A 21,016-nucleotide genomic window follows, 5' to 3' on the forward strand; every position below is an offset into this window, starting at 1 on the left:
GCTGCTTGTGCCATTTTCCATTACTTCCGTCTAAGAGATGGAGACACACTTGAGGCTGTGGAAGAGGCACTGGGGCTGGATTGATAGTTATTAACAGTATAGCCTTTTAGTTCTCATCAGTCAGTTCTCATCAGACCATTTTTTGATAGAGTTTTATTATCATTGTAAACAAATTTCTATCTGTTACATCTTTTTCTTTTTTTTCAACAGTTTTCTCCTACAAATTTGACATATATTTGTAGTGTGCAATTCATGTACTGTTCATTTCAAATGCTAAATACAGCAAAGAAAATATTTAAAGAAAAGATTAACTGTGAGCTATGCTTTTACTGTACAGGGCTATAATTTAACACAATGAATGAATCCAAACGTTGGAGGGGGGGGCGATACAATAATAGTTGTTTCTGTAGGGAGATTAAGGAAGGGAGTCTGATGGGAATAAGCAAATAGTATAAGTTAGTAAATACGTAACCATATAACTGTTTGTTTGTTGTGTGTGTTTCTTTGTTTAACAGCGAAGCTGATACATATGAAAGCCCTGAAAGACAACAACTTGCTAACACACAATACATGCATCTTGTGCTTAGAGTGAAATTAAAGATCACCTGGAAGAAAACATGAATGCTTTTAGTCCTAACTTAACTGTAGCACTGTAGTGCAGTTCAGCCTCTAGTGGCCAAAATGAGTATTACAGAAAGAAACCCTTAAAAAATCCTGAGACAGACCGTCTGTCGTTGCTCCTGACCCGGACAGTTCACGTTAATGTCTGTCACAAAACGCAACATTTTCTAAACCGTTGAAAGTTCCTAACTCCTAACTCCGCGTTTACTGTGAGGTGCCATCAGCGGTTACTTCCTGCGCATGTGCAAGGTGAAGAAAAGACAGAAAAACAACCGACACAAATATATATAAACACGATACGAAATACGATATAATGTGACGTTCCCGCCCACGTCAACGCTTCACTGTAACGTCTGCTGAACGGGGAGAAAGGTGGTTGGTTGATGTGACGTACTGATGAACGCCGCGCCTCATTGGCTGGGATCCGGTGATGACGTTTCAGGACACGGGGAGGACTCTCGCAGACAAACAACTTCTAGATCAAAACAATCTCTGAAGAACAGCAGCAAAACAGAAGCCAGATCTTTTTCTGTACAGCGGCCACACCCGAAGAAAAATACACTTTTTGGTCAGGTAAGTCAGAGTCCATCACCGAGCAAATGCTAGCGTTTCATGAGCCATGGTTTCCACTTGTCTTTTGTTCTCAGTCAGCTGTTTTGCTTTGTGAATACTGCGTGATAATAGGCCTGCTGGGGTCAAGTCATCGACATGAGTAGTTGCATTAATCTTTTTTTTTTTTTTTTGTCCTGTCCGTCCGTCTTTGTTTACAAAGAGGGGGTCTAGTGACAGTAGAGGTAGACACTAATAAACAGGAAGGCATCCAGACACAAGGGGGGAAAGACAGGTTGATTTGTTGTCTTGAAAAACAACAACATAAATGTACTAATACGTGTATGTTTTGGCCATAATAAACTTTGGAATATATCTGAGGATACTCTAAACAGCTGAGGAAAAAGAGGTTTGTTGAGCATGAAAAATTGAATCTTAACATAATATTTAGGATAAATAGGATGAGTTCAGTGTCATGACTTTCACTTCTTTTGACAATTTGACTCAGTTTCAGTGTTTTTAAGATAGCACATTGGTGTATACAATAGTAGTAAGTAACATTAAGAGATAAAGACACGGTTAATGTACATTTCATGTAATGCCAGAATAAAGGTTACAGGGTATTTGGGACAAAAGATCAGTCAACTTCAGTCTGTTTGTCACAAATAAAAGCTACTTCCATGAAAGAAATCTAAACCAGAATCTCAGATTATCTAATGTTCAATCAGTGTAATTTCAGCCTCTTGCAGCATTGTGTTCTCTCAGTCATTTCAGTTCTAAATTGACCCTGTGACCCCACATAACAGCGACGTAATAACTTGGCCCGCTCAGGTTTCTGAGCTGGCGTAACGGGAGCAGTTGTTGATTCAGAGCAGGCACTAGGTGTTCATTGCCAGACAGGTCTTTTGGGTGTTTATTTGGGCAGCCTCAAGGTGGAGCCATTTACCATTACACTGGATATCATCAGCTGATATGAAACTTTACAAATAATTCATTGTATCTTTGGTGCATTCTCTGCAATTCACCTGCCTGTGGTTTTTAATTTACAGATCGCAATAGAGGCGAAAAGATGATTGGAAAGATTCTCTCTCATCTGCTTGGAAATGTTGGCGAGGACTTTGAGGCAGCAGACAATACGTATGAGGAGCTGATGGAGTTTGAGGATGGAGGATGGGTCATCATTAATCTCCCAGGTGAGAATTCAAACGTTCTTTGCTCAGTGAGGATAGCTCTTATAACCGGGATGAAAACTGATCTGTTTGAATTTGGATGTTCCTTGTGCAGAGAACGGGTCGCTCTCGGTCCCTGAGGTAGATCCCCTTGAGAACCTGCTGATTGAGCACCCCAGCATGTCTGTCTACCAGATGGGATGCAGGATCGGTGGAGCAGAGGAGGAGGAGGAGGAGCTAGGGTCTGACGAAGATGAAGAGGAAATTTCCAGGTTACTTTCAATTTAGACACTCCATCTCACATATACACATTTGTCTTTGATCTTGAGCCCAATTCACACCACAGTTTGCAAGAATTTGTTTATTAATTATCTCTTATGTCTAACAGAAATGGAACTATTATAGACTATTGTGGCAAAATCCTGAGGAGGAACATTTGCAGAAAAAAGTTGTTGTACATGTACAGTGGGAAAAAAAATCAGTACCACAAAATGAATATACTCCATTATTAGGTAAAAAGTACAGGATTATCAGTAAAGTATACTTAAAGTATCAAAAGTACAAGTTCTCATTATGCAGAAAAATTCCCAGTCAGTATTTTTATATTATATTGTATTATAGGGTTGTATTGGATTTATAATGCTGATGCATTAAAGTGTAAGCAGCGGTTTACTGTTGTAGTTTAAAGTGGAGATTATTTTAACTACTCCATTTGTTGGGTAGTTTAATCTATAATATTAGCCAGCCATCCGTTATCTATAACAGTTATTCTTTTAAGGGTTGCAGGGGGGCTGGAGCCAGAACCTTAAACCACCTTAAACTCCAAAGCTAAGCAAACTGTTTCCTGGCAGTAGCTTCATATGAACATGGACATTTAGCAACCTTCTGGTTGTTAACAGCTAAAGTAAATGGTTGTTGCATGGACATAAAACATGGGCACAGAGATCAGGACTACATTAAGTCCCATCCAAAACCTTGGAAACGTGTCTTCACATCTGGGGTCTAAATCTAGTCACAACACTCACACAGCGCTGGTGTACAGTCGTACTGTTATCTTTCTCATATTCTGTTTCACCTAACACCTCCCCTGTGTCTGTCCAGGCCAGTGGCAGTGAGGCAACACATATCTTGGCGTCTGGCTGCTTGGGGAATCCCTCTGCCCGACAACATCCAGCTGCTGGCCGTCCAGAGGTCCAGGACCGTGGCCGAACGGAAGAAGCTGAGCCGCAGCTCCCTCCACAGGCAGAACCTGGCTAAGCTGCGATTCTCCCCAGCAGACAAGCGCTACGGCTACTTCAAGCAGCCCTGCCAGCGCCTCTACAACTACTGAAAAGGAGTAATGAAACTGGTGTGGAACACGGTGCCTAGACTCTGAAATACTCTGATTTCACTGCAACACAAATTTTTATTTTGATATTAACCTGCACTGCAACCTTTACATCTGAAAGCGCTGAGAACAATGAACCTCAATCACCTGATATCATGAATGAAAGTAAACAAACACGGTTACTTTCACAGACAAAGTCTATGTGTTGATTTTACATTATCAATGAGAACATTTGAGTTGTTTGACTTGTTTAGATTGATTAGGTGTGTGATGTTATTTTAAAGGAGCTGTTACTGTTACAGTGTGTGACACTGTTCCAATACTTTGCTCTAAATTATGATACACTTGGATTTTTGGCACATTTTGTTTGGGATTCTTTGGTTGTATTCAGTATGTATTATATTATGTGCCTTAGTTTGAGATGTTCTTGTGACAAACTAGTTTCATACCATGTTCACCTGTATAGTATTCACATCATGTGAAAACATTATGTTCCTTTTTTCTCAAATTGAGTCTGCATTAGGAACAATTACAAAACCACAGATTTTTCCATTTCGTAGTTTTCAGCAGATGCTTCCTTTTTTCATGCTACACAAATTGTTCATTTTAGTCTCACAAGTGTAAATACAGTTGATTGTTTTTCTATTTTTGTGTATTTATAAAATGTACAAAAAAACCAAAAACTTCAAATAAATCCTGTTTTCTTAAGATGGCTGGCTGTGTGTGTTAAATGCGGCAAATTAAATGTATGACTTTTTAAAACACACAGAATGACATTTAAAACCTGGATGAATACATTAATTTATTGCAATTTATATAATAGTTTTGTCTGTACACCTATATTTAACAATAATTCCCAGTAATAGAATGAATCAATAAATATGACCTGGATGCAGATAAATGACAGAAACTTGATGGAGGGATTAACAAATGAATTAAAGTTATTGCTAAAATATTAAATTATAATTACTGCTACTGTTATTGTCTACAGCAGGCAAGATAGAATATTTATTTTAATACCTTCTAAAGCCTTTTATGAGGGAAATTAATGCTTTTTAAGACTTAACGACCCTGCCAGTGGACGACACTGTGCTGATGACAGAAAACCATCCTTTTCATTTTCGAAGGTCACGTATCTTTTCCATGAACCTCTTCACTCTCTCCGAGTCGACTGCGTTTGTCCAGTGGCCGCCCTGCTTAAAATGAGAACCGATGATCATTCCATTTGCATCAAGGTAGCGTTCTGCGTTGTCATAGGTCACTCCAGAACCTATCAGCACTGGGATTCTCACAGACCGGGAAACCTCTGCAAAAGCAAAAGAAACAGCAGAACAGATTATAAAAATACACACAATTAATGGTGACATTCAGAAATATGAAACAATACATAATAACTAATGTTGCAGGGAATTTCAGAGACATAAAGTCTTATAATAAGGCATGAAAAAACTTTATTTCCTACCCACCTCTCAGCAGTATCGTCTGCACTTTTCAAAATCTGGTTAATGTCTGTGGTAATGCTGAGAGGGGGCTTATCCAAGAGCGGCTGTGATAAACCCAGTGATCTTTGGACACAGCACTGGCTAACCTCCATACTGACATATGAGCTCTGACCGGTGGCTGCATGTTTGTGTTGACAAGACAGAGAGTGCATGTGTGCATGTGTGTGCCTTCTCATGTGTATCAGCACAGCTGTATGTATAAAACTGAGGCATGTGTGTGTTTAAAGTCTTGCATGTCATAACAGCCCTGGTGTGGATATGTGAGGGACATTGTCCAGTTTTCATCCCTTCATCCCAGATACAAACCTGGGTGCCTTTTGCCACGGCCTCCTTGGCTACAGATTAAGTCAGTGATGGTAGCAGTACTGACATGATGGTGAACCACCACAGAGTAAAAATATTACTTAAGTAGTACCAGGTAAATGTAGTCAAGTACTGAAAGTCCAGGTACAGTAAACAATATGTTTAGATGTGTGTTTTATTGGATAATTATCACCAATACATATAACATACTTTTAAAACTGATCATATGTTTTAACAATAAAATTTATTTCTGCAAAGTAACTGGTACTCAAATAAAAGTAGTGGAGTACCTACATTTACAGTGATGAAAGAAGTATTAGTGTAAGTAGCAATGCAACAATTAAAACATACTCAAATACTGCAAGCCCTGCATTGGAATTCTTATTTAAGAAAAGCAACATATGTGCTGTATGTAAACTAGTAACTAAACGTTTTGGCCAACAGCAAACTGTAAACACATTGACATGCTATACAGTCACAATCCTTTTACTTCTACTTTGATTTCCACCACCTTCTGAGAAAAATACCTGGTTCTTTAGCTACTAAAAAGCTCCACTATGTTCATTGGTGTGTTTCCTGTTGAAAAAACCTGCCTGTCGAAACTGATAGAAAAGTAACACCAGGTTCGGCATCGGCCACAGTCAAGGGCACATATAAAATTAGGATGAATGTATTAATAGATTTTAGCCTTAAGAGGCGTTTTACATAATGTTCCTAAGTATTCTTAAGCTTAACTGCATTTGTTTTAAGTAATCATCAGTAGTCTATAAATGTTTTTAAAAATTACTCAGGTGCTGCAGCAATTTTGAGACTGATGGAATGAAACAAGTTTAAGAGTTTGCATTACTTCATGTCCACTGACACTTAACTATAAACTGAACCACAGTGCAGCCAGGCCTCAAATGGGTGCTGTACCAGGTGACTGCAGAATCCTGGTCTGATCATCAGAGGACTCTGAGCACTGCTATCAGGAACTCTCATCAATCAATGATCACTAAGTTGAGGGTGCCCTCTGCTGGACAGACAGGGCAGTGACTTAGAATTACTTATGCAGTGTGGAAGGCTTTTGATTTTTTTGTTTTACATTTTATAAACTAATGATGGTTCATTTAAAAAGATCAGTTACCACCATGAGGCCTCTGGTTGTGTGCAGTGTTGAGTTTTCTGTGGCAGTACCTCTGAGCTCCCGCAGATCAGCCTCCACACCAGTGGCTGCTCCCGTGATGACTAGTCCGTCTGAGAGGAAGAACTCTGCGGCACGAGCCGTCTCTTCAATGCTCACGTCTGATGTCAGGGCATGGGAGCTGAGAAAATACATATACAGTATACATGTAGAGGGATACACATACTGAGTAAAACTAGTTGCGGATAAAACATTAACTAAAATTAGAATAGACTGTGAAATCAACTGGGACCAAAAATAAGAGTAAAACCAGGCAGAGACATTACTTCAATCTACAGTACAGCTGCTGTATTGTTCTGGCTGTCTGACATAAAAACAAAAACAAAAACTGCCTCAGGAATAAAATTCAGCTGTCCTTTAAAACACACGCACACACGCACACACACTGTATAATAAGGGGAATTTACTACCACAGTGACAAGTGCAGACAATGAAGATACGTAGAAAGTAACTGCTAACAAAATGAATGCCAGCTTTATTATCACTTGCACCCTTGAGAGCTGCAATGTAATGTAAATTCATAAGTGTGTTACAAGAAAGCAGCAGTTGCAAATAAGAGGCTAAAACCACCTAATTCTGACTTATACAGATAATGCGTACAGGGTACAGTTGTTCCAAAGAACGTTGTAGAAGGTGTGTAATCACCTCAGCCCTGGAAATCTCTTAAATTTAGGAGCATTTTTTAAGTCATAATAAATTTGGTAAATACGTTTCATTCTCAGGTTTATGAGTGATAGTACAAGTGAAGGATTTTTACTTTAATCTTTCATTTAAGTTCAAAATTTCCCCTCAAGCTGTTTGAATAAAAAAACACATAAAAGCTATGTGTGATTTTTTTAAAACAAATTTAATTTTGGCAAAACCTTGTCAGACCCAATTGGCAGCCAAGATCAAGCAAATTCATTTTGAGGCTACTGACAAACAAAAAGACCTTAAATCTTTTGTGTAGTCACTTCAAAACAGTAAGGAACGGGATCAGTAGTTACTCCTGCCATTGTTAATCATGTCAGGCTCAAATATTAGTGGGTTATCTGGTTCTACGTTCTACTTTCGTTGATCTCACCTGTGCTTCTTTTTAATGTCAGTGAAGATCTGGACGTGCTCAGCTCCGATCTGTCTGCGATATCTCAGTAAGTCTCCAGCACAGGCGTTCAGGAGGCCCTCATCAGCCACGTGAGAAAAGACAAAACCCTCGGCCCTGATGAAATCTAGACCTGTAGCCATACAGTAACACATAATGACTGACTGGTCGCCTCTGTACAGCAACTTATTTCACTGACTAAATTAGATAAATTCATTTCTGTAAAGTCTGAACCTGAAGCCAGAGCAACGGCCAGTGCCTGCTGGTTGGCAGAGGACAGTATTTGCACTCCGAGCGGCAGGAGAGGACAGACGCCTCTCACAGCTGTGCATACTGCGGTCATACAGGCACACACCTCTGGACCCACAGAGAACGAGTAAGGGATGTCATGCATGTTCTCAATGATCACACCATCCTGGAAAAGCAGGTTTATGTGACATGGGTATTAGTTTTCCTGGTAAAACTTCAAATATGTAAGGAATTCACACAGTGTATCATAACTTACAATCCCTGCATCACAGTATATCGATGCCTCCCTGCACGCTTCTTCAATGATCTGGGACATTTTCATGCAACCAAGGGGGGTGCCTGAGATAAACAAGAAACTTGATTACATAGAGTATAGTAGTGCAATGTAACTAAGTACATTTATTCAAGGGCTGTACTTCAGTACAAATCTGAATTACACTTTTACACCACGACAGTTCAGAGACCAACTGTGACAGAAAATACTACTTACATATTAGAACATGAGTAAAAATATGCTAGTACTGTAGTATAACATTCACACAGTATAACAAGTAGAACATGTACATTTTGCTGTTAATACTTGGATACCTCTGTTGGAGGTCTATTCTATTCTACAGGTTAGTAAGATTTTATGTTACCTGGTAAAGCTTTCACATGAATCATTCCAATAACCACGGATTTTAAACGCCCAAAAAGATCCAAAAACTTCATGTTTCCGTTTTTTGTTGGGCAACCAGGGAGCAAAGAACAAAACTTTTTTTTCCTTTTGTCTGTCATTTAAACATGGGGATCACGTGACTGGCCAAGGGTCGGACAACATTTTGGTTTTTTAAACAATATCTTTATTTAAACGGTATCTGCCTAAACAGATTGTAAAAAGTTACAGTTTCCACCACCTGCGTTAACATGCGTTTAGAGAATGGTTGCTTTGTCTTTTATTTATTTATTTATCTGGTGGTGGTTGGTGGTGGGGGTGCTGGAAATGGACGCCCCGGCGGACGCATAGTTATGTTTTTCCTAAAAAAAAAAAAAAAAAAAAGTGACAGCGACAAACAATCATGTGTGGACTCCGCACACCGAAAAGGCTGAATTCCTCTCGCAATACTTTGGTTATTTTGTGTTTTGTTTTAGCTTTAATCTAAACTACGGTTTTGTTTACATCTGACAGAGTAGCCACGCGGTGCCGGAGTACTTCCTGCTTGTAAGCCCCGCCCCTTCAGCTGTCACTACACGCCTCCCGTTTGTCGGCTATTTTATAAAGTTATTTTTCCGTGTCTTTAGCACAATATAGACTGGTTGTATAAAACATATAGGCTCTGTGGATGTTACAGGTGCGAAATCCGTGGTTGATGGAGTTAGAGTTTGACTATAAAGAGGCGGTGATGGTGGAGGTTTAGCGCCAAGTTAAATCTACTCCTCCCAACTCTAGGCGCCAGCTCAGAGGAACTAGCACGGCCTGGGTACAGACACACAAGACAGCAGCTCCGATTCAAGACAACAGGCCGTGAAGTAACACAACATCCAGACTTATTTATTTTCACGACGTGGATAAGAGTGAACTTCAAGGGTGGAAACTTGAGGTGAGTGGATGAAGCTGAACTTTTATCGCTGCATCAAGTTAGTTAAGCTAGTTTCAGCCGCGCAGATTTGACTTAAATGTTAGCTATTATCACAACACGATGGAAAGCGGATAATGAATTAAAATGCTCTCACTTTAATGTGTTTTCTGTGTTTCTATTAAACTGTGAATTGGGAGAAATAGGCGTCTCAGCTGTGCCGGGGTCGTTCGGCCATTATCTGGCAAAGCCAGCTGTCCAAAGTTAGCAAGGAGGGGAAATTTACCAGGTTGCCCTTTATAAATATACAAAATAACAATGTTCAGCAGATAATATGGCGTCTGTGGTTGGTTATCGACTAGTATAATGAGTGTAATGCAGTTTGCAGTACTTTTTGACGACTTTTAACACCGCGTACCATTTCCATTTCCCCGCGTCAGGCTGAGCTGGGCTTTGTCAGCAGGAGGGAGTTCAGAGTGGGGGTTGGGAGTAAAGCTATATGCATGTGTTTTCTTTAACCCCCCCACAAAAAATAAAACTTTAATGTCTAATTCACAGGTTTACTCAGAGACTGACACCAACCCCCCCTCGGAGTATAATGCGGGGACAACGGTAAGTTTTACGCCAAATCCATGGCTCAATTTCAAAGTGTGCGACGACAAGAGAGAAAAGAAAAGTTGATGGAGCCTTTAGCCATTCGGCTAGTTAGCTTGATGCTGTTGATCTCAAGCTTGTTAATATCTTCTGTGTTGACACTGGAGACTGAACAGACACGGGTTTGTTCAATGGTCTTTCAGGGAAGACACAGAACCGACGTCTGTTGCTCCCGAGGCGCCCAAGGAAACTACAGCACGACCGAGAAAGAGGAAGGCAGATGTTGCCATTGTAAGTAGTCTGACATAAACCCCATCTCAGCTGTAGCAGGGCTGCAAATGTAGGGCTAATTGTATGACCAAAAACAAAACTGGTGTTTTATGTTCATCTTTGCTGAAAAGTAACAGTGTCCTCTGCTTTCTTGAAGTTTTACTGATGGATGCAGATGATTAAAGTTGTATTTATGATGCTTTTTATTGTTTCTTATGAAGTGAAACACCCTCTGGCTTTCACAAGCTGACATGTGCTGTGGAAATGATCTGATAGGATGAGCTCCGTGTGGTTTGTAAACTGAATCCTGTTCATTTTTTATCCTTCTTCGATCCTCAGTATTTACAAGATCTGGATGAGGAGGTAGCAGAGATGACGAGGAAGAAGCAGCGTGACTGTGAGGTAGGTTTGCTTGTCTCTCTCTGCTAAGGTGCTGGAAGCATCAGTGATATCAAAATGATTAAAAAAAAGATATCTGCACACTTAGATCCATGTAGTGTTTTCACTTTGTTTTCTGAGGTCAATGGTGAACACGAGGCAAAGATACAGTCACATTCCAGTCATTGGCAGTTGACACTACACCTGTGCACACCCTGGTGGTAGAAACCCCACCTCTTGGGAAATGTAGTTTTAAAGTACTTGGAAAATGGAAGCCATTCTTGTTATAAAATACAAAAAGGATGGAACACAAGTTAATATAGAAAAACACGTTCAATCAATGTGCTGAATTATGCAATGGCAGCCTCATCACTACTTAAGATTTAAGCTCATAAAGAATTAAAAAGCCAAACATCAGTCAGTATCTTCCTTCCTCCCCTCTCCTGCTGCTGTGATTCACTGCCTGCAGATATCACAGTTTATTAATTAAGTTAATTTGTCATATTTTACATTCGTGGCAAACTAAGATAATCTGTTAGACTACACACACAGAGACAGTTTTCAGTTCAGCCTCTTCATAACAATTGGCTGTTAGCTTAACCAGCAGACTGTGGTTGTGTAAAACATGCTGGGAGACAAAACAGGTGATGAACAGGTGGCTTGATAAAGTACTTAATGGTATTTTGCTTTTTATTGCTCTTACAGTAACAAGCATAGTTGTCATCAACTTGCGTTAACTTCACCTGGTTCACTGTGTCCACTACAGCGTCTCTGCTCAGCTTAACCTTAAATGATAAAATAGAAATTTAATATGTGCTGGTCACTGTTCATAATGATGCGGGTCATGAATAAATTAAGGATTAGGAAACACTGGACACGACCTGACAACAGGGGGCATCCTTGCAAGTCTCTCTGTTGCTGGGATCTATGGATTCCTTGGATGAAGCTAAAGAGAATGATATAATGATATAGGTCACAACCTTGTGTGTCAGTTACATTGTACTGCCATCTTGAATTTATTTGCTTGACATACTATTGATTCCCTACCTGACATCTTTTCATATATAACATGTTTAGATGACAGAAAAACAGCCCACATGTTTGATTTGAGATGGATCTGTACAAAAATGCTTAAGGCCACAGAATTGAAACCTGGCACACAGCTGGCCATCAATGCTGCAGGAGCTGCAAGCAGGTTGCATGAGTTATCAGCAATCACACACATTTTCTTCAAAATGTTCATTTTTCATTTTGTAGAAGAGACCTCTTGGGATTCAGCCCCTCCACAGACAGATATTAGTGCTCTGAGAACAGGACAATGTACAGCACTTCTCAGCAAATGAACCCTCATAAAATATGGAGCATGCGATACAATTTATATTGATTAGGTGCCAACAACGAATGTAAAAAGAGTTGCTTTGAAAAAGACGCAGTGTGCGTCCAAACACTAGTCAGTGAAGCACTGAAAGAAATTTATGTGACACAAAGGAAATGTATTGTTTTGCCTGGTGAAAAAAAAAATGGTGAAGTGAAAAACACTGATCATCTCATTACAATACAATGTTGCTGCTGGGAAGCCTCGGGTCCTTCATTCATCTGGATGTTACTTTGACACGTACCAACCAATTGCTGTAGACCAAGCACATCCCCATGGCAACAGGAGCCTCCCCCAGCAGGACAATGCTCCCACCACACCACAAAACTGCTCAGAAATGTCTTGAGGAACACGACAAAGAGCCCAAGGTGTTGACCTGGCCTCCAAACTCTGTTGATACTGTGACTTTAACCTTGTCTCCTCTCGTGCTTTCCCTCTTTCTCATGAAGCTGGTCTGGAGTCCTGATGCTGGCTACAAAAGTCCTCACAGGTGGATCCCCACTCCTGATCAGGAAGAATACCAGTCTGTCACCCTGATAAACGCAGGTTTCCCCCACTACAACTTCACCAACATATTTGCAACACCCGTGCATTGTGCTCCACTCCCTGCACTGTGGTGAGTACTGTTGCATTGTGAATTGTCTCTCTATCCTGCTCCCCCCCTTTGTTTATTTTCTCTTTCACTCACCTTTTCTCTGGCTAAAATACAGCCACATAAAGCCATGTAGGAACTAGATAGTCAGTATTTCCTGTTTAATCCTGTTTTTTTTTTTTTTTTTTATTCTGACTATTGTCTCCATCTGTGTTTTCTTAATCAGCTGGGCCAGCAAGGATGTGGTATGGAGCAACATGTTGGAGAAGGATAAGACCTACACCAGGGATGTTCACGTGATGGAGAAGCATCCTCATCTGCAGCCCAAGATGAGAGCGATTCTCCTGGACTGGCTCATGGAGGTCAGTTTAACACCTTTTCACATCATGTCTGTAAACAATGCATAAAATGACATTTATTTTGGTTATTTGAGCTGTATTTGTGGCAGAAAAAAGTAAAGGCTGCATTTATCATCATCCACTGACTCACACTTTATGACAGCTGTAGACTGCATAAGAGTTAAATGCACCTTAAAGAACATTGTATTACATTTCTTGACTACAGAGCAGCTCTTTAGGTAATGTGCTGTTGCTAGTGGAAACTCCACCATTAGACATGGGTAATACCAGGCTCTGTCTTGCTGCTTTTGAGATAGCCTGTGGATAATTATCAGTAAACATCCATAGAGGTGCAGGACTTCATGTTGCAGTGAAAAAAAAAAGAGTCCACAGGGAGTAAAAATGTGACAGAAAGAAGAAACGGCCCGGGCTTCAGAAGGTTAAGTAATAGTCAACAGTATTTTGTGCACAATGGTACTTTGAATTAGGGCTGCGCGATTAATTGTATTAAAACAGGGATCTCTCTTTTCTAAATGACAGTGATTCTGCTGTATTTTCATTAGGGACACCAGCTTCAACAAAACAAACGATCCTATCTTAATAAATCCAGTGAGAGTGAGTGAGTTACACTGGCTAACGACAGCGTGAGGCCAGAAGTTGTGTTAAGGCAAATAGAAAGGGCAAAATGAATCTAGAAGAAAATCCCACTGATGGTGATAAGAAGGGAGATGAGGAAGCTAACCGCCCCTGCTGTGCTTGTGCCGAAAAAAGATTCACAGTCTGTGGTGTGGAAGTTTTGGTTTCAGACAAAACACCATGAGTCAGAATCACATATATTGCAGGCATTGTTGTGCCACAGTAGCAGTGCCGACAGGTAACACAAGTATACTCACCATCCTCATAATTTTACATATTAAAAACATGCGGAAAAATATTTGTTCAAAGGTTAGTAGAGAAGACAAGAGACTGAAGTTGATTGTCTTTATGTTCAGTGCCGGGCTCATGAGGCTGTTACAAACAAAAGCATTAAAACAGGAGCATTCAGGTTTTTGTTGTAGAAAGTTGCACCATTATAATCTCTGCTCCATTTCCTCATGTATCTGGTAAATGAGTGCAGTAAACATATTGAGGAAAATCATGAGATCACAATCTCAGTTCTAAGAAAGAAAATTGTGATTCTTGTCTTTTTACCAGAATCGTACAGCCCTTCTTAGAATATGATTGTGGTCAGGAGGTAGGGCGGTCGTCCACTAATTGGAAAGTTGCTGGCTCGATCCCCAGCTGTCGATAGACTAGAATTTATTGTACTGAAGGTGAATAATGAGCTGTAATGACTTATGAGTTCTCCTTTCTCTGAAGGAGATAACCCGATCTGATTTGGCCTAATCACATCCAGTAAAGACCCTATCAGCTTTAGCCTTTTGATTTTGGTTCTTCTTCATATCAAAGTATAAATTGCCATGAATACGAGTGATAACGGCTCCAGGGAAGTAATGCTGGACCTCATCAGACAGATGTGAGATCTGAGGTCTGCTGTGATTCACTGCCTGAGATAGCTCTTTTTGTCTTCGTCTCTTTAATGTCGTAGGTTGGACATATTAGCCTTGAGACAAATTTAAAGTTTGAATTGTGTTAATATGTAGGAGTATATGCAGAGTACTGTGCAAAGCTTTTTGGAAAAAAATAACCACCTACTATTTTTCTTGCATAAGGACATTTGAATTTAATGAAAATAAAACCCCTGAAGGCGTCTCACATTGTAGGTTTCTGTGTAAATACACAAACATAGCACACAGTGTAAAGGCAAAGGATGAATATCACAACCATAAACTGTACATTGGACTGGGATTAGCCTTTAACAAACAGCTGAAAACACTGAGCCACAGAGCAGCTTCAGGTTCAACCAGTGGAAATGCACTGAAAAACCCAAGTGTTTATTTTTAAAAGTAGGAATGTAATATCTGAATGACGCTGATCAATAAAGATACAAACGCCTCTGGTCCAATTAACAGCAACAAAGCTTTGCCATGAGATAAAGTTCTGTTGACGTATGTGAATTTCCTGATGCCATTAAACGTAACTCACGCATGTTTCAGGTGAGCGAGGTGTACAAACTGCACAGGGAGACGTACCACCTGGCTCAGGACTACTTTGATCGCTTCATGGCCACGCAGACAAACGTCTTCAAGTCAACGCTGCAGCTCATAGGCATCACCTGTCTCTTCATTGCTGCCAAAGTAGAGGTAAAAAGGCACATCATATTAGTCTCATTGCCCATTTCTCCTTCAACATGTTTTACAGTGTGTTTGGTTGTTACAATGCTCCTTTTATTTTTTGCTTCTCCCAGGAAATGTATCCTCCTAAGGTCCACCAGTTTGCCTACGTCACAGACGAGGCCTGCACAGAAGAAGAGATTCTCAGTATGGAAATCATTATTATGAAGGTAAAACACACACACGCGACTCGGTTTGAAGTCGTCTGCAGTTATCATGTGTCATATACCCAATCTCAATCTCATTGTCATCCACAGTGCGTTCTCTTCCTTTTCTCTTACTACATAATTTTAGAAATGTCTGTCTAAGTGGTAGTTATTCTGTTGTCACAATTTATATTTAACTCATAAGTAGTTATATTGTAGTTATTGTTACTTTTCTAACACTGCAGGTTTTCTGCCCTTTCTGTCTTTATTTCTAACACAGGAGCTGAAGTGGAGTCTCAGCCCACAAACCCCCATCTCCTGGCTGAATGTTTACATGCAGGTGGCCTACCTGAAAGAGACAGACGACCTGCTCATCCCCCGATATCCCCAGGCGACATTCACACAGATAGCAGAGGTATGCCGTGTGTGTATGTGTGTGTTTTCTAAGTGGGTCTACACTGTTCTGTTTAGTTTGACAAACATTTCAATCATGTCAGTAGTTGTCAGATGTGACCAGCTGTTTGTTTCTCCCTCTCATTTACTATAAACTCGCTGAGAACTTTGTGAGGAACAGTTGTACTTACACATGCAGTTATCTAGTCAGTCAATCATGTGGCAGCAGTGGAATGCATAAACTCATGAAGATACGTGTCAGGAGCTTCAGTTTGTGTTCAAAATGGAGGAAAAAATGTGATCTCAGTGACTTTGACCATGACCACGACTGATTTTCACACGCAACAGTCTCTAGACTTTACTTAGATTTCACTCTTTTAGATGTGCTCTGATGTTTAATACGTTTTTTTTCTCTGGTTTTTCTAGTTGTTGGACCTGTGTATGCTAGACGTGCATTGCCTCGAGTTTTCTAATGGCATCCTTGCTGCTTCAGCCCTGTTTCACTTCTCCTCTCTGGAGCTGGTGGAAAATGTTTCAGGTAAAAAATAAAATAGTCAAATTAATTTGAGATTTACTTGCTTACTTAGTTTAGTTTATTTCCGAGATGAGGGAAACTCTTGGTTTTCCGTTCCAGAAACTGAGATCACTTTTAACTTCTGAATCGGTTATCGTGGTTACTTCCTCTGTGAACCTTTCTTCAACAAACCCTGAGTTTCTCTCTGCCTCTTCCCCTCCCGCTGAACCTGAAGAAACTGTCTGACACGGCGCTTCATTTCCCCATTACTCTTTATTCACATTACCTCTTTTATGATCAAGCAGTCATCAGTGTAAGGATAGAGATGCAATTACACAGCATGACTTTATCCTTGGCTCAGAATAAAATCTGTACACTGTCTTTAGTGACTCAATGACAGTGTGACTGTGTGGACATCAGGCTGACTGTCAGTTCCCTGCACTGCAGCATTTACCATCCATTAACCACTGTAAATGGGGAAAAAAAAATATCTGTCATTAGACATAGAAACTGACCAATGGATAATCATTTCTCATGGAGTGATTGATGCATTGATGGAACATCCCTGGAGTCGTTTTAGAATACAGGCTGCATATAGACTGAACTTGTTTCAACAACATTTCAGTTACTGTATGTTTTATTATGATTGTGAAGATTTTAAAATGTTAAATGGACATCGAAAAATTTACTCTCAGTTTTGCTGTTACTGTTACTAGGTCACAGTCATAGCTCTATGAAGTAACGTTGTCTTTGTTTTATCTGTATTTTTATCGTCTGTTGTCGGGTGACACCTGAATAAATGTATTTAAGATTGTATCCAACAAACAGTAGGATTCCAGCACATTATTGTCCTTTTTAAGGAAATTAAACTCTGCTGAGTGTGGTCTGATGGTCTGCGCTGAATAAAATGTAATGTTGTTATCTTACTGACTCTTTAACTCAGGCTTTTTCACTGCTGCAGTGTTTTTTTTTTTTTTTTAAAGATAAATGTGTGTTGTCACATGTTAATCTGTCCAGCCTGTTTGTATTAAAATGGAGGTTCTTCTCTTTATTCACCTGTTGTTCATCCCTCTGTCCATGCAGCTCTGAAGAGGGTGGAGGTAGAGGAGTGTGTGAGGTGGATGGTGCCATTTGCCATGGCACTGCGAGAGGTTGGCGGTTTACCCATGAAAACATTCACAGGAATCCCTGCAGACGACATGCACAACATCCAGTCCCATGCCCCCTATCTTACATGGCTGGTAAGTGAAAATGTTGTAATGAGATGACAACACTCACTCTGTTTTAAAACAATAAAAAAATTATACTGTGGATGAAAATAACAATTTCAAATGGAATCTAAAATTTGTACTAATCTAGTAAAAACTTCAGTTTTACCCTCAGTGTGTGGGGCCGTTTAATCTGCAACTTTAAACAGTTGAAGAGGTGAAAATATGTTTTTATAAATTCTTGCAAATTTAATCAAAATCAAAAACTGAAATCTCTCATTTACAAAGCTATTCAGACCCTCGATTCAGGACTTTGTAGAAGCTTTGAGTCCTCTTTGGTACGTGTCTACAAACTTGTGTTTTGGGCAGTTTCTCCCTCATTATGGGGCCGTCAACCACACAGGCCTGATTGATGGAGATTTCTGGGGTAATAGCAAGAGTCATGAAGATACAACACGCAAAAATAATCAACTTTGAATATTTTCTACAAAATGTTGGAATAAACCACTGCATAGAACTGTTTGCTGGGAGTTTAAAATTTGCATACATACACCCCCACCCCCTGCTTTCTAGTGACAGCGCAGTTAATCTGTGTATTTCTGCTGTGTGCAGGACAAGGCCTACTCTTACCAGGATGTGGAGTTGGAGTGTCACGGCAGCTGTTCTGTCCCTTCAGGCATCCTGACTCCACCCCTGAGCAGTGAGAAAACGGAAGAGTTAGACCGAGTAGATACCACAGTGCTGAAAATTAAACCAAGGATGCAAACTGCATCTCCGCAGCAGCACCCTCCAAAGTAGCGAAGCGACCACTGAAAGCGATAAGTCAACAGCAAATCCCAGTTACATTTTTACATTATAGCTGTAAGAATGAAGCAACTCTGATGTGTTGACTCTCAACCGTGGCACCTCTGCAGTACCAGAACACATGTATGATGGAGTTTTGGTGGGGAAACACTGATGGAAATAGGATTTTCTCATTTCAAAGTCATGCTGACTACTTGGATCCAGATACTTTTAAGTGGCTCTGCAGGGTGCTCACCCTGACTCTGGATAAATTGGGTAAGCTCTGACAATAAGTGAGCAAACGGTTTTGAAAGCCACTGTCCCTGCAGGAGGCTCACCTATATAACCCTCCAGTATGGATGAAAACACACAGCAAGGGGCCAGTAGGGACGGGAGGGACCAAGAGGAGATTTTTGTTTTTGTTTTTTAACGGCATCACACCCTCATGCATGCATTAATTACCAGTCACACCTACATTTAGTGGTTGCCATTTTTATTTTCTATGCAGAGGCCAAATTGAGTTTTATGGAGAGATCTGATTGTGAGTGTGTGTGTTCATAGTGGTTGGTGTCTTTCTTTTTATTCTGTTAGTGTACTCATTTGCCCAAAAACTATTTCTAGAGTCATATTTGGCTCTATGTGCTGCTATAAAGTGGGCTTTGCATGATGGAGGGGAGAGAGAGCCGGTGTGTTTGTGTTTTTTTTTTTTTTTTTTTTTTGTAATGAAATAGGGTGTTGCTCTTGTTTTTGATTCTACTCTTGCCATTTTATTGGACAGAACATTGTCATGTTTTACTTTGGGACCAGTAGCTTGGCTACATAAATGGACAAGTGAAAAAGCCAGGCTTCAGAAGCTAAACTATTGATTGTATTTAACTTTTTTTATTTTTATCCCAACCTGCAGTTTGTTTGCCCATTACCAAAATGTAAGATTTCTATTTGTCTTTTTAAAATAAAATGCTGCTACATATTTTCCATCAATTTTATTGCATTGTTGAAACTGCAACAGCGCAGGACTGTTGAGTCTCCAGTCATTCAAGGCAAGTCCAAGGAAAAGCTGCTGTCTGAGGCATAAGTTGATAGTCTTGAGAGAAATGTAGTGAAATCTTTCGTTGTCGCCTCAAAACCTTGAACCTTGATACCACTGAGTGACACACCCACCAATGATGGGCTGATTTAGAGCGTCTCTGGCCAAAGACGACCTGCAGCAAAATTCAGACAGTGTCTCAACCTGACACTCGCATCGCACCTGTGTGGCTGTGGGTACAACCTGCATCAACCTGCCTGCAGGTATGGTTCAAACTTGAACTTGGTAGTTTGGATCTGAATTCCAATAAACCTGAAACAGAATGTAATTTACTGAAACTGAACTTGTTTGCTCTGACACTGTATCTGATCCTCACTGAAAATGTATCTGTCTCATAGCAGTACAATTCATTTCTCAAGTTGGTTATTGTCTCAAGGTCCACATTTAAGGCACACAATTCTGTGAAAAAACCCACCTATACAACAAAATGTCTCGATGCCAAAGGGTTTAAATTTGTCAAACTTGGCATGCCAGAAGTAATTTGGCCCAATAGAATACAGTAATAAATAATTTTATTCTGCCATCTTGCTGCAATTTGTGTGTTAGAGGAGGGGACACTAGAGGACAGCAGAGTATCAGCGTAAAACTGATGTCACCTCAGACTGAAAATTAGTGTTTACACTGTATTTACCATGATCATATTCTTTCCCTACATCCAGGCAGTAACTCTGAAATGCTTCAGTAACAATTTTAATCTCTACTGGGCAGTGTTTGCTGCTTTCATTTTATTCTGAAACCTTGTTTTTGTGGAAAGACCTCCGTCACAAAGGTGCATGTAATCAGCGACCATTAAGTTTTAACTGCATGATACTCAGCTTTAATGTGCAACACAACATACAAAGAAAACACCCAAAAGGAGTCCGTGAGCCAAGATAAATAAGAAACAACCATTATACAGTGACTTTTCACCACATACATCACATAAGAAGAAATGAATGACACTGAATCAAACATTACAAACATAAATAACTTGTCAGACAAAAATAAACCAAAGGAAAATGCTGAGAGGAACTAACTTTGAACTTAATAACCAATACCCTAGGGAAATATTAAGAGAGCAAAGACATTATTTTCTATTAAAAATGAACATCTAGAGAAAGAAAAATGTGTAGTCTGTGTATTACACATCAACTGTCACTTTAATATAACCATAATACAGTAATCTATATCATAATGTGACTCATTAGCTCTTCTAAAACCATCCCAACTGATCAAAAACAGAGGAGATGGTGTCGATTTATTATTTATACTGAGTATCCATCGCATCACAATTCCCAGCAAACTCAAACTTATGTAATGTTGATAGTTGTTTACTGCTTTTGTTGTGTTTATTTGCAGGCAATTTTGCCCTCATGTGTAACCCTAGCTCTCTGCCATTCTCTGTGTATAAACTGTAAATACAACAGATAATATAACAAGAAGAAACCTCCTTTATGAAAAAACTCATCTACATGCTTTTACACACACACACTCACGCACTTCTACATCTGTCATTTCCAGCACTAAGCTTGGCAAACATAACACA

General features: G+C 39.9%; 3 protein-coding genes across 3 annotated transcripts; 2 read left to right on the forward strand and 1 right to left on the reverse strand.

Annotated features, from left to right (window-relative positions):
* The first annotated feature begins 1,033 nt into the window (after window positions 1-1,033).
* si:ch211-260e23.9 (uncharacterized protein LOC555795 homolog) lies at window positions 1,034-4,374 on the forward strand. Its single transcript, XM_018692948.2, has 4 exons — window positions 1,034-1,194; window positions 2,220-2,363; window positions 2,455-2,611; window positions 3,441-4,374. Exons 2-4 carry the CDS (start codon window positions 2,240-2,242, stop codon window positions 3,667-3,669), a joined length of 510 nt encoding a protein of 169 aa, XP_018548464.1. The 5' UTR covers window positions 1,034-1,194; window positions 2,220-2,239; the 3' UTR covers window positions 3,670-4,374.
* A 75-nt stretch (window positions 4,375-4,449) lies between these two features.
* Window positions 4,450-8,774, reverse strand: zgc:162297 (uncharacterized protein LOC555865 homolog). Its single transcript, XM_018692947.2, has 6 exons — window positions 8,623-8,774; window positions 8,241-8,323; window positions 7,970-8,150; window positions 7,718-7,868; window positions 6,648-6,775; window positions 4,450-4,972 (listed from the first exon to the last, which is right to left on the reverse strand). Exons 1-6 carry the CDS (start codon window positions 8,759-8,761, stop codon window positions 4,782-4,784), a joined length of 873 nt encoding a protein of 290 aa, XP_018548463.2. The 5' UTR covers window positions 8,762-8,774; the 3' UTR covers window positions 4,450-4,781.
* Window positions 8,775-9,226: 452 nt separating this feature from the next.
* On the forward strand, window positions 9,227-19,374 carry ccne1 (cyclin E1). Its single transcript, XM_018692989.2, has 12 exons — window positions 9,227-9,564; window positions 10,099-10,152; window positions 10,338-10,425; window positions 10,744-10,806; window positions 12,607-12,773; window positions 12,976-13,111; window positions 15,184-15,330; window positions 15,435-15,530; window positions 15,787-15,921; window positions 16,326-16,437; window positions 17,497-17,654; window positions 18,234-19,374. Exons 2-12 carry the CDS (start codon window positions 10,139-10,141, stop codon window positions 18,417-18,419), a joined length of 1,302 nt encoding a protein of 433 aa, XP_018548505.1. The 5' UTR covers window positions 9,227-9,564; window positions 10,099-10,138; the 3' UTR covers window positions 18,420-19,374.
* Window positions 19,375-21,016: the final 1,642 nt, after the last annotated feature.

The sequence above is a fragment of the Lates calcarifer genome, linkage group LG2, assembly GCF_001640805.2.
Source record: "Lates calcarifer isolate ASB-BC8 linkage group LG2, TLL_Latcal_v3, whole genome shotgun sequence".
In the NCBI taxonomy this organism is placed as follows: Eukaryota; Metazoa; Chordata; class Actinopteri; family Centropomidae; genus Lates; species Lates calcarifer.

Bases quoted from the DNA above. Each gene is read 5' to 3' on its own strand.
- si:ch211-260e23.9 (XM_018692948.2), top strand. From the start codon at position 2,240: ATGATTGGAAAGATTCTCTCTCATCTGCTTGGAAATGTTGGCGAGGAC. The intron at 2,364-2,454 runs GTGAGAATTCAA...TTCCTTGTGCAG, and splicing joins GGTCATCATTAATCTCCCAG to AGAACGGGTCGCTCTCGGTC. The intron at 2,612-3,440 runs GTTACTTTCAAT...GTGTCTGTCCAG, and splicing joins GATGAAGAGGAAATTTCCAG to GCCAGTGGCAGTGAGGCAAC.
- zgc:162297 (XM_018692947.2), bottom strand. From the start codon at position 8,761: ATGACAGACAAAAGGAAAAAAAAGTTTTGTTCTTTGCTCCCTGGTTGC. The intron at 8,324-8,622 runs GTAACATAAAAT...TGTTTATCTCAG, and splicing joins TCATGTGAAAGCTTTACCAG to GCACCCCCCTTGGTTGCATG. The intron at 8,151-8,240 runs GTAAGTTATGAT...CTGCTTTTCCAG, and splicing joins TATACTGTGATGCAGGGATT to GATGGTGTGATCATTGAGAA.
- ccne1 (XM_018692989.2), top strand. The intron at 15,531-15,786 runs GTAAAACACACA...TTTCTAACACAG, and splicing joins TGGAAATCATTATTATGAAG to GAGCTGAAGTGGAGTCTCAG. The intron at 15,922-16,325 runs GTATGCCGTGTG...TGGTTTTTCTAG, and splicing joins CATTCACACAGATAGCAGAG to TTGTTGGACCTGTGTATGCT.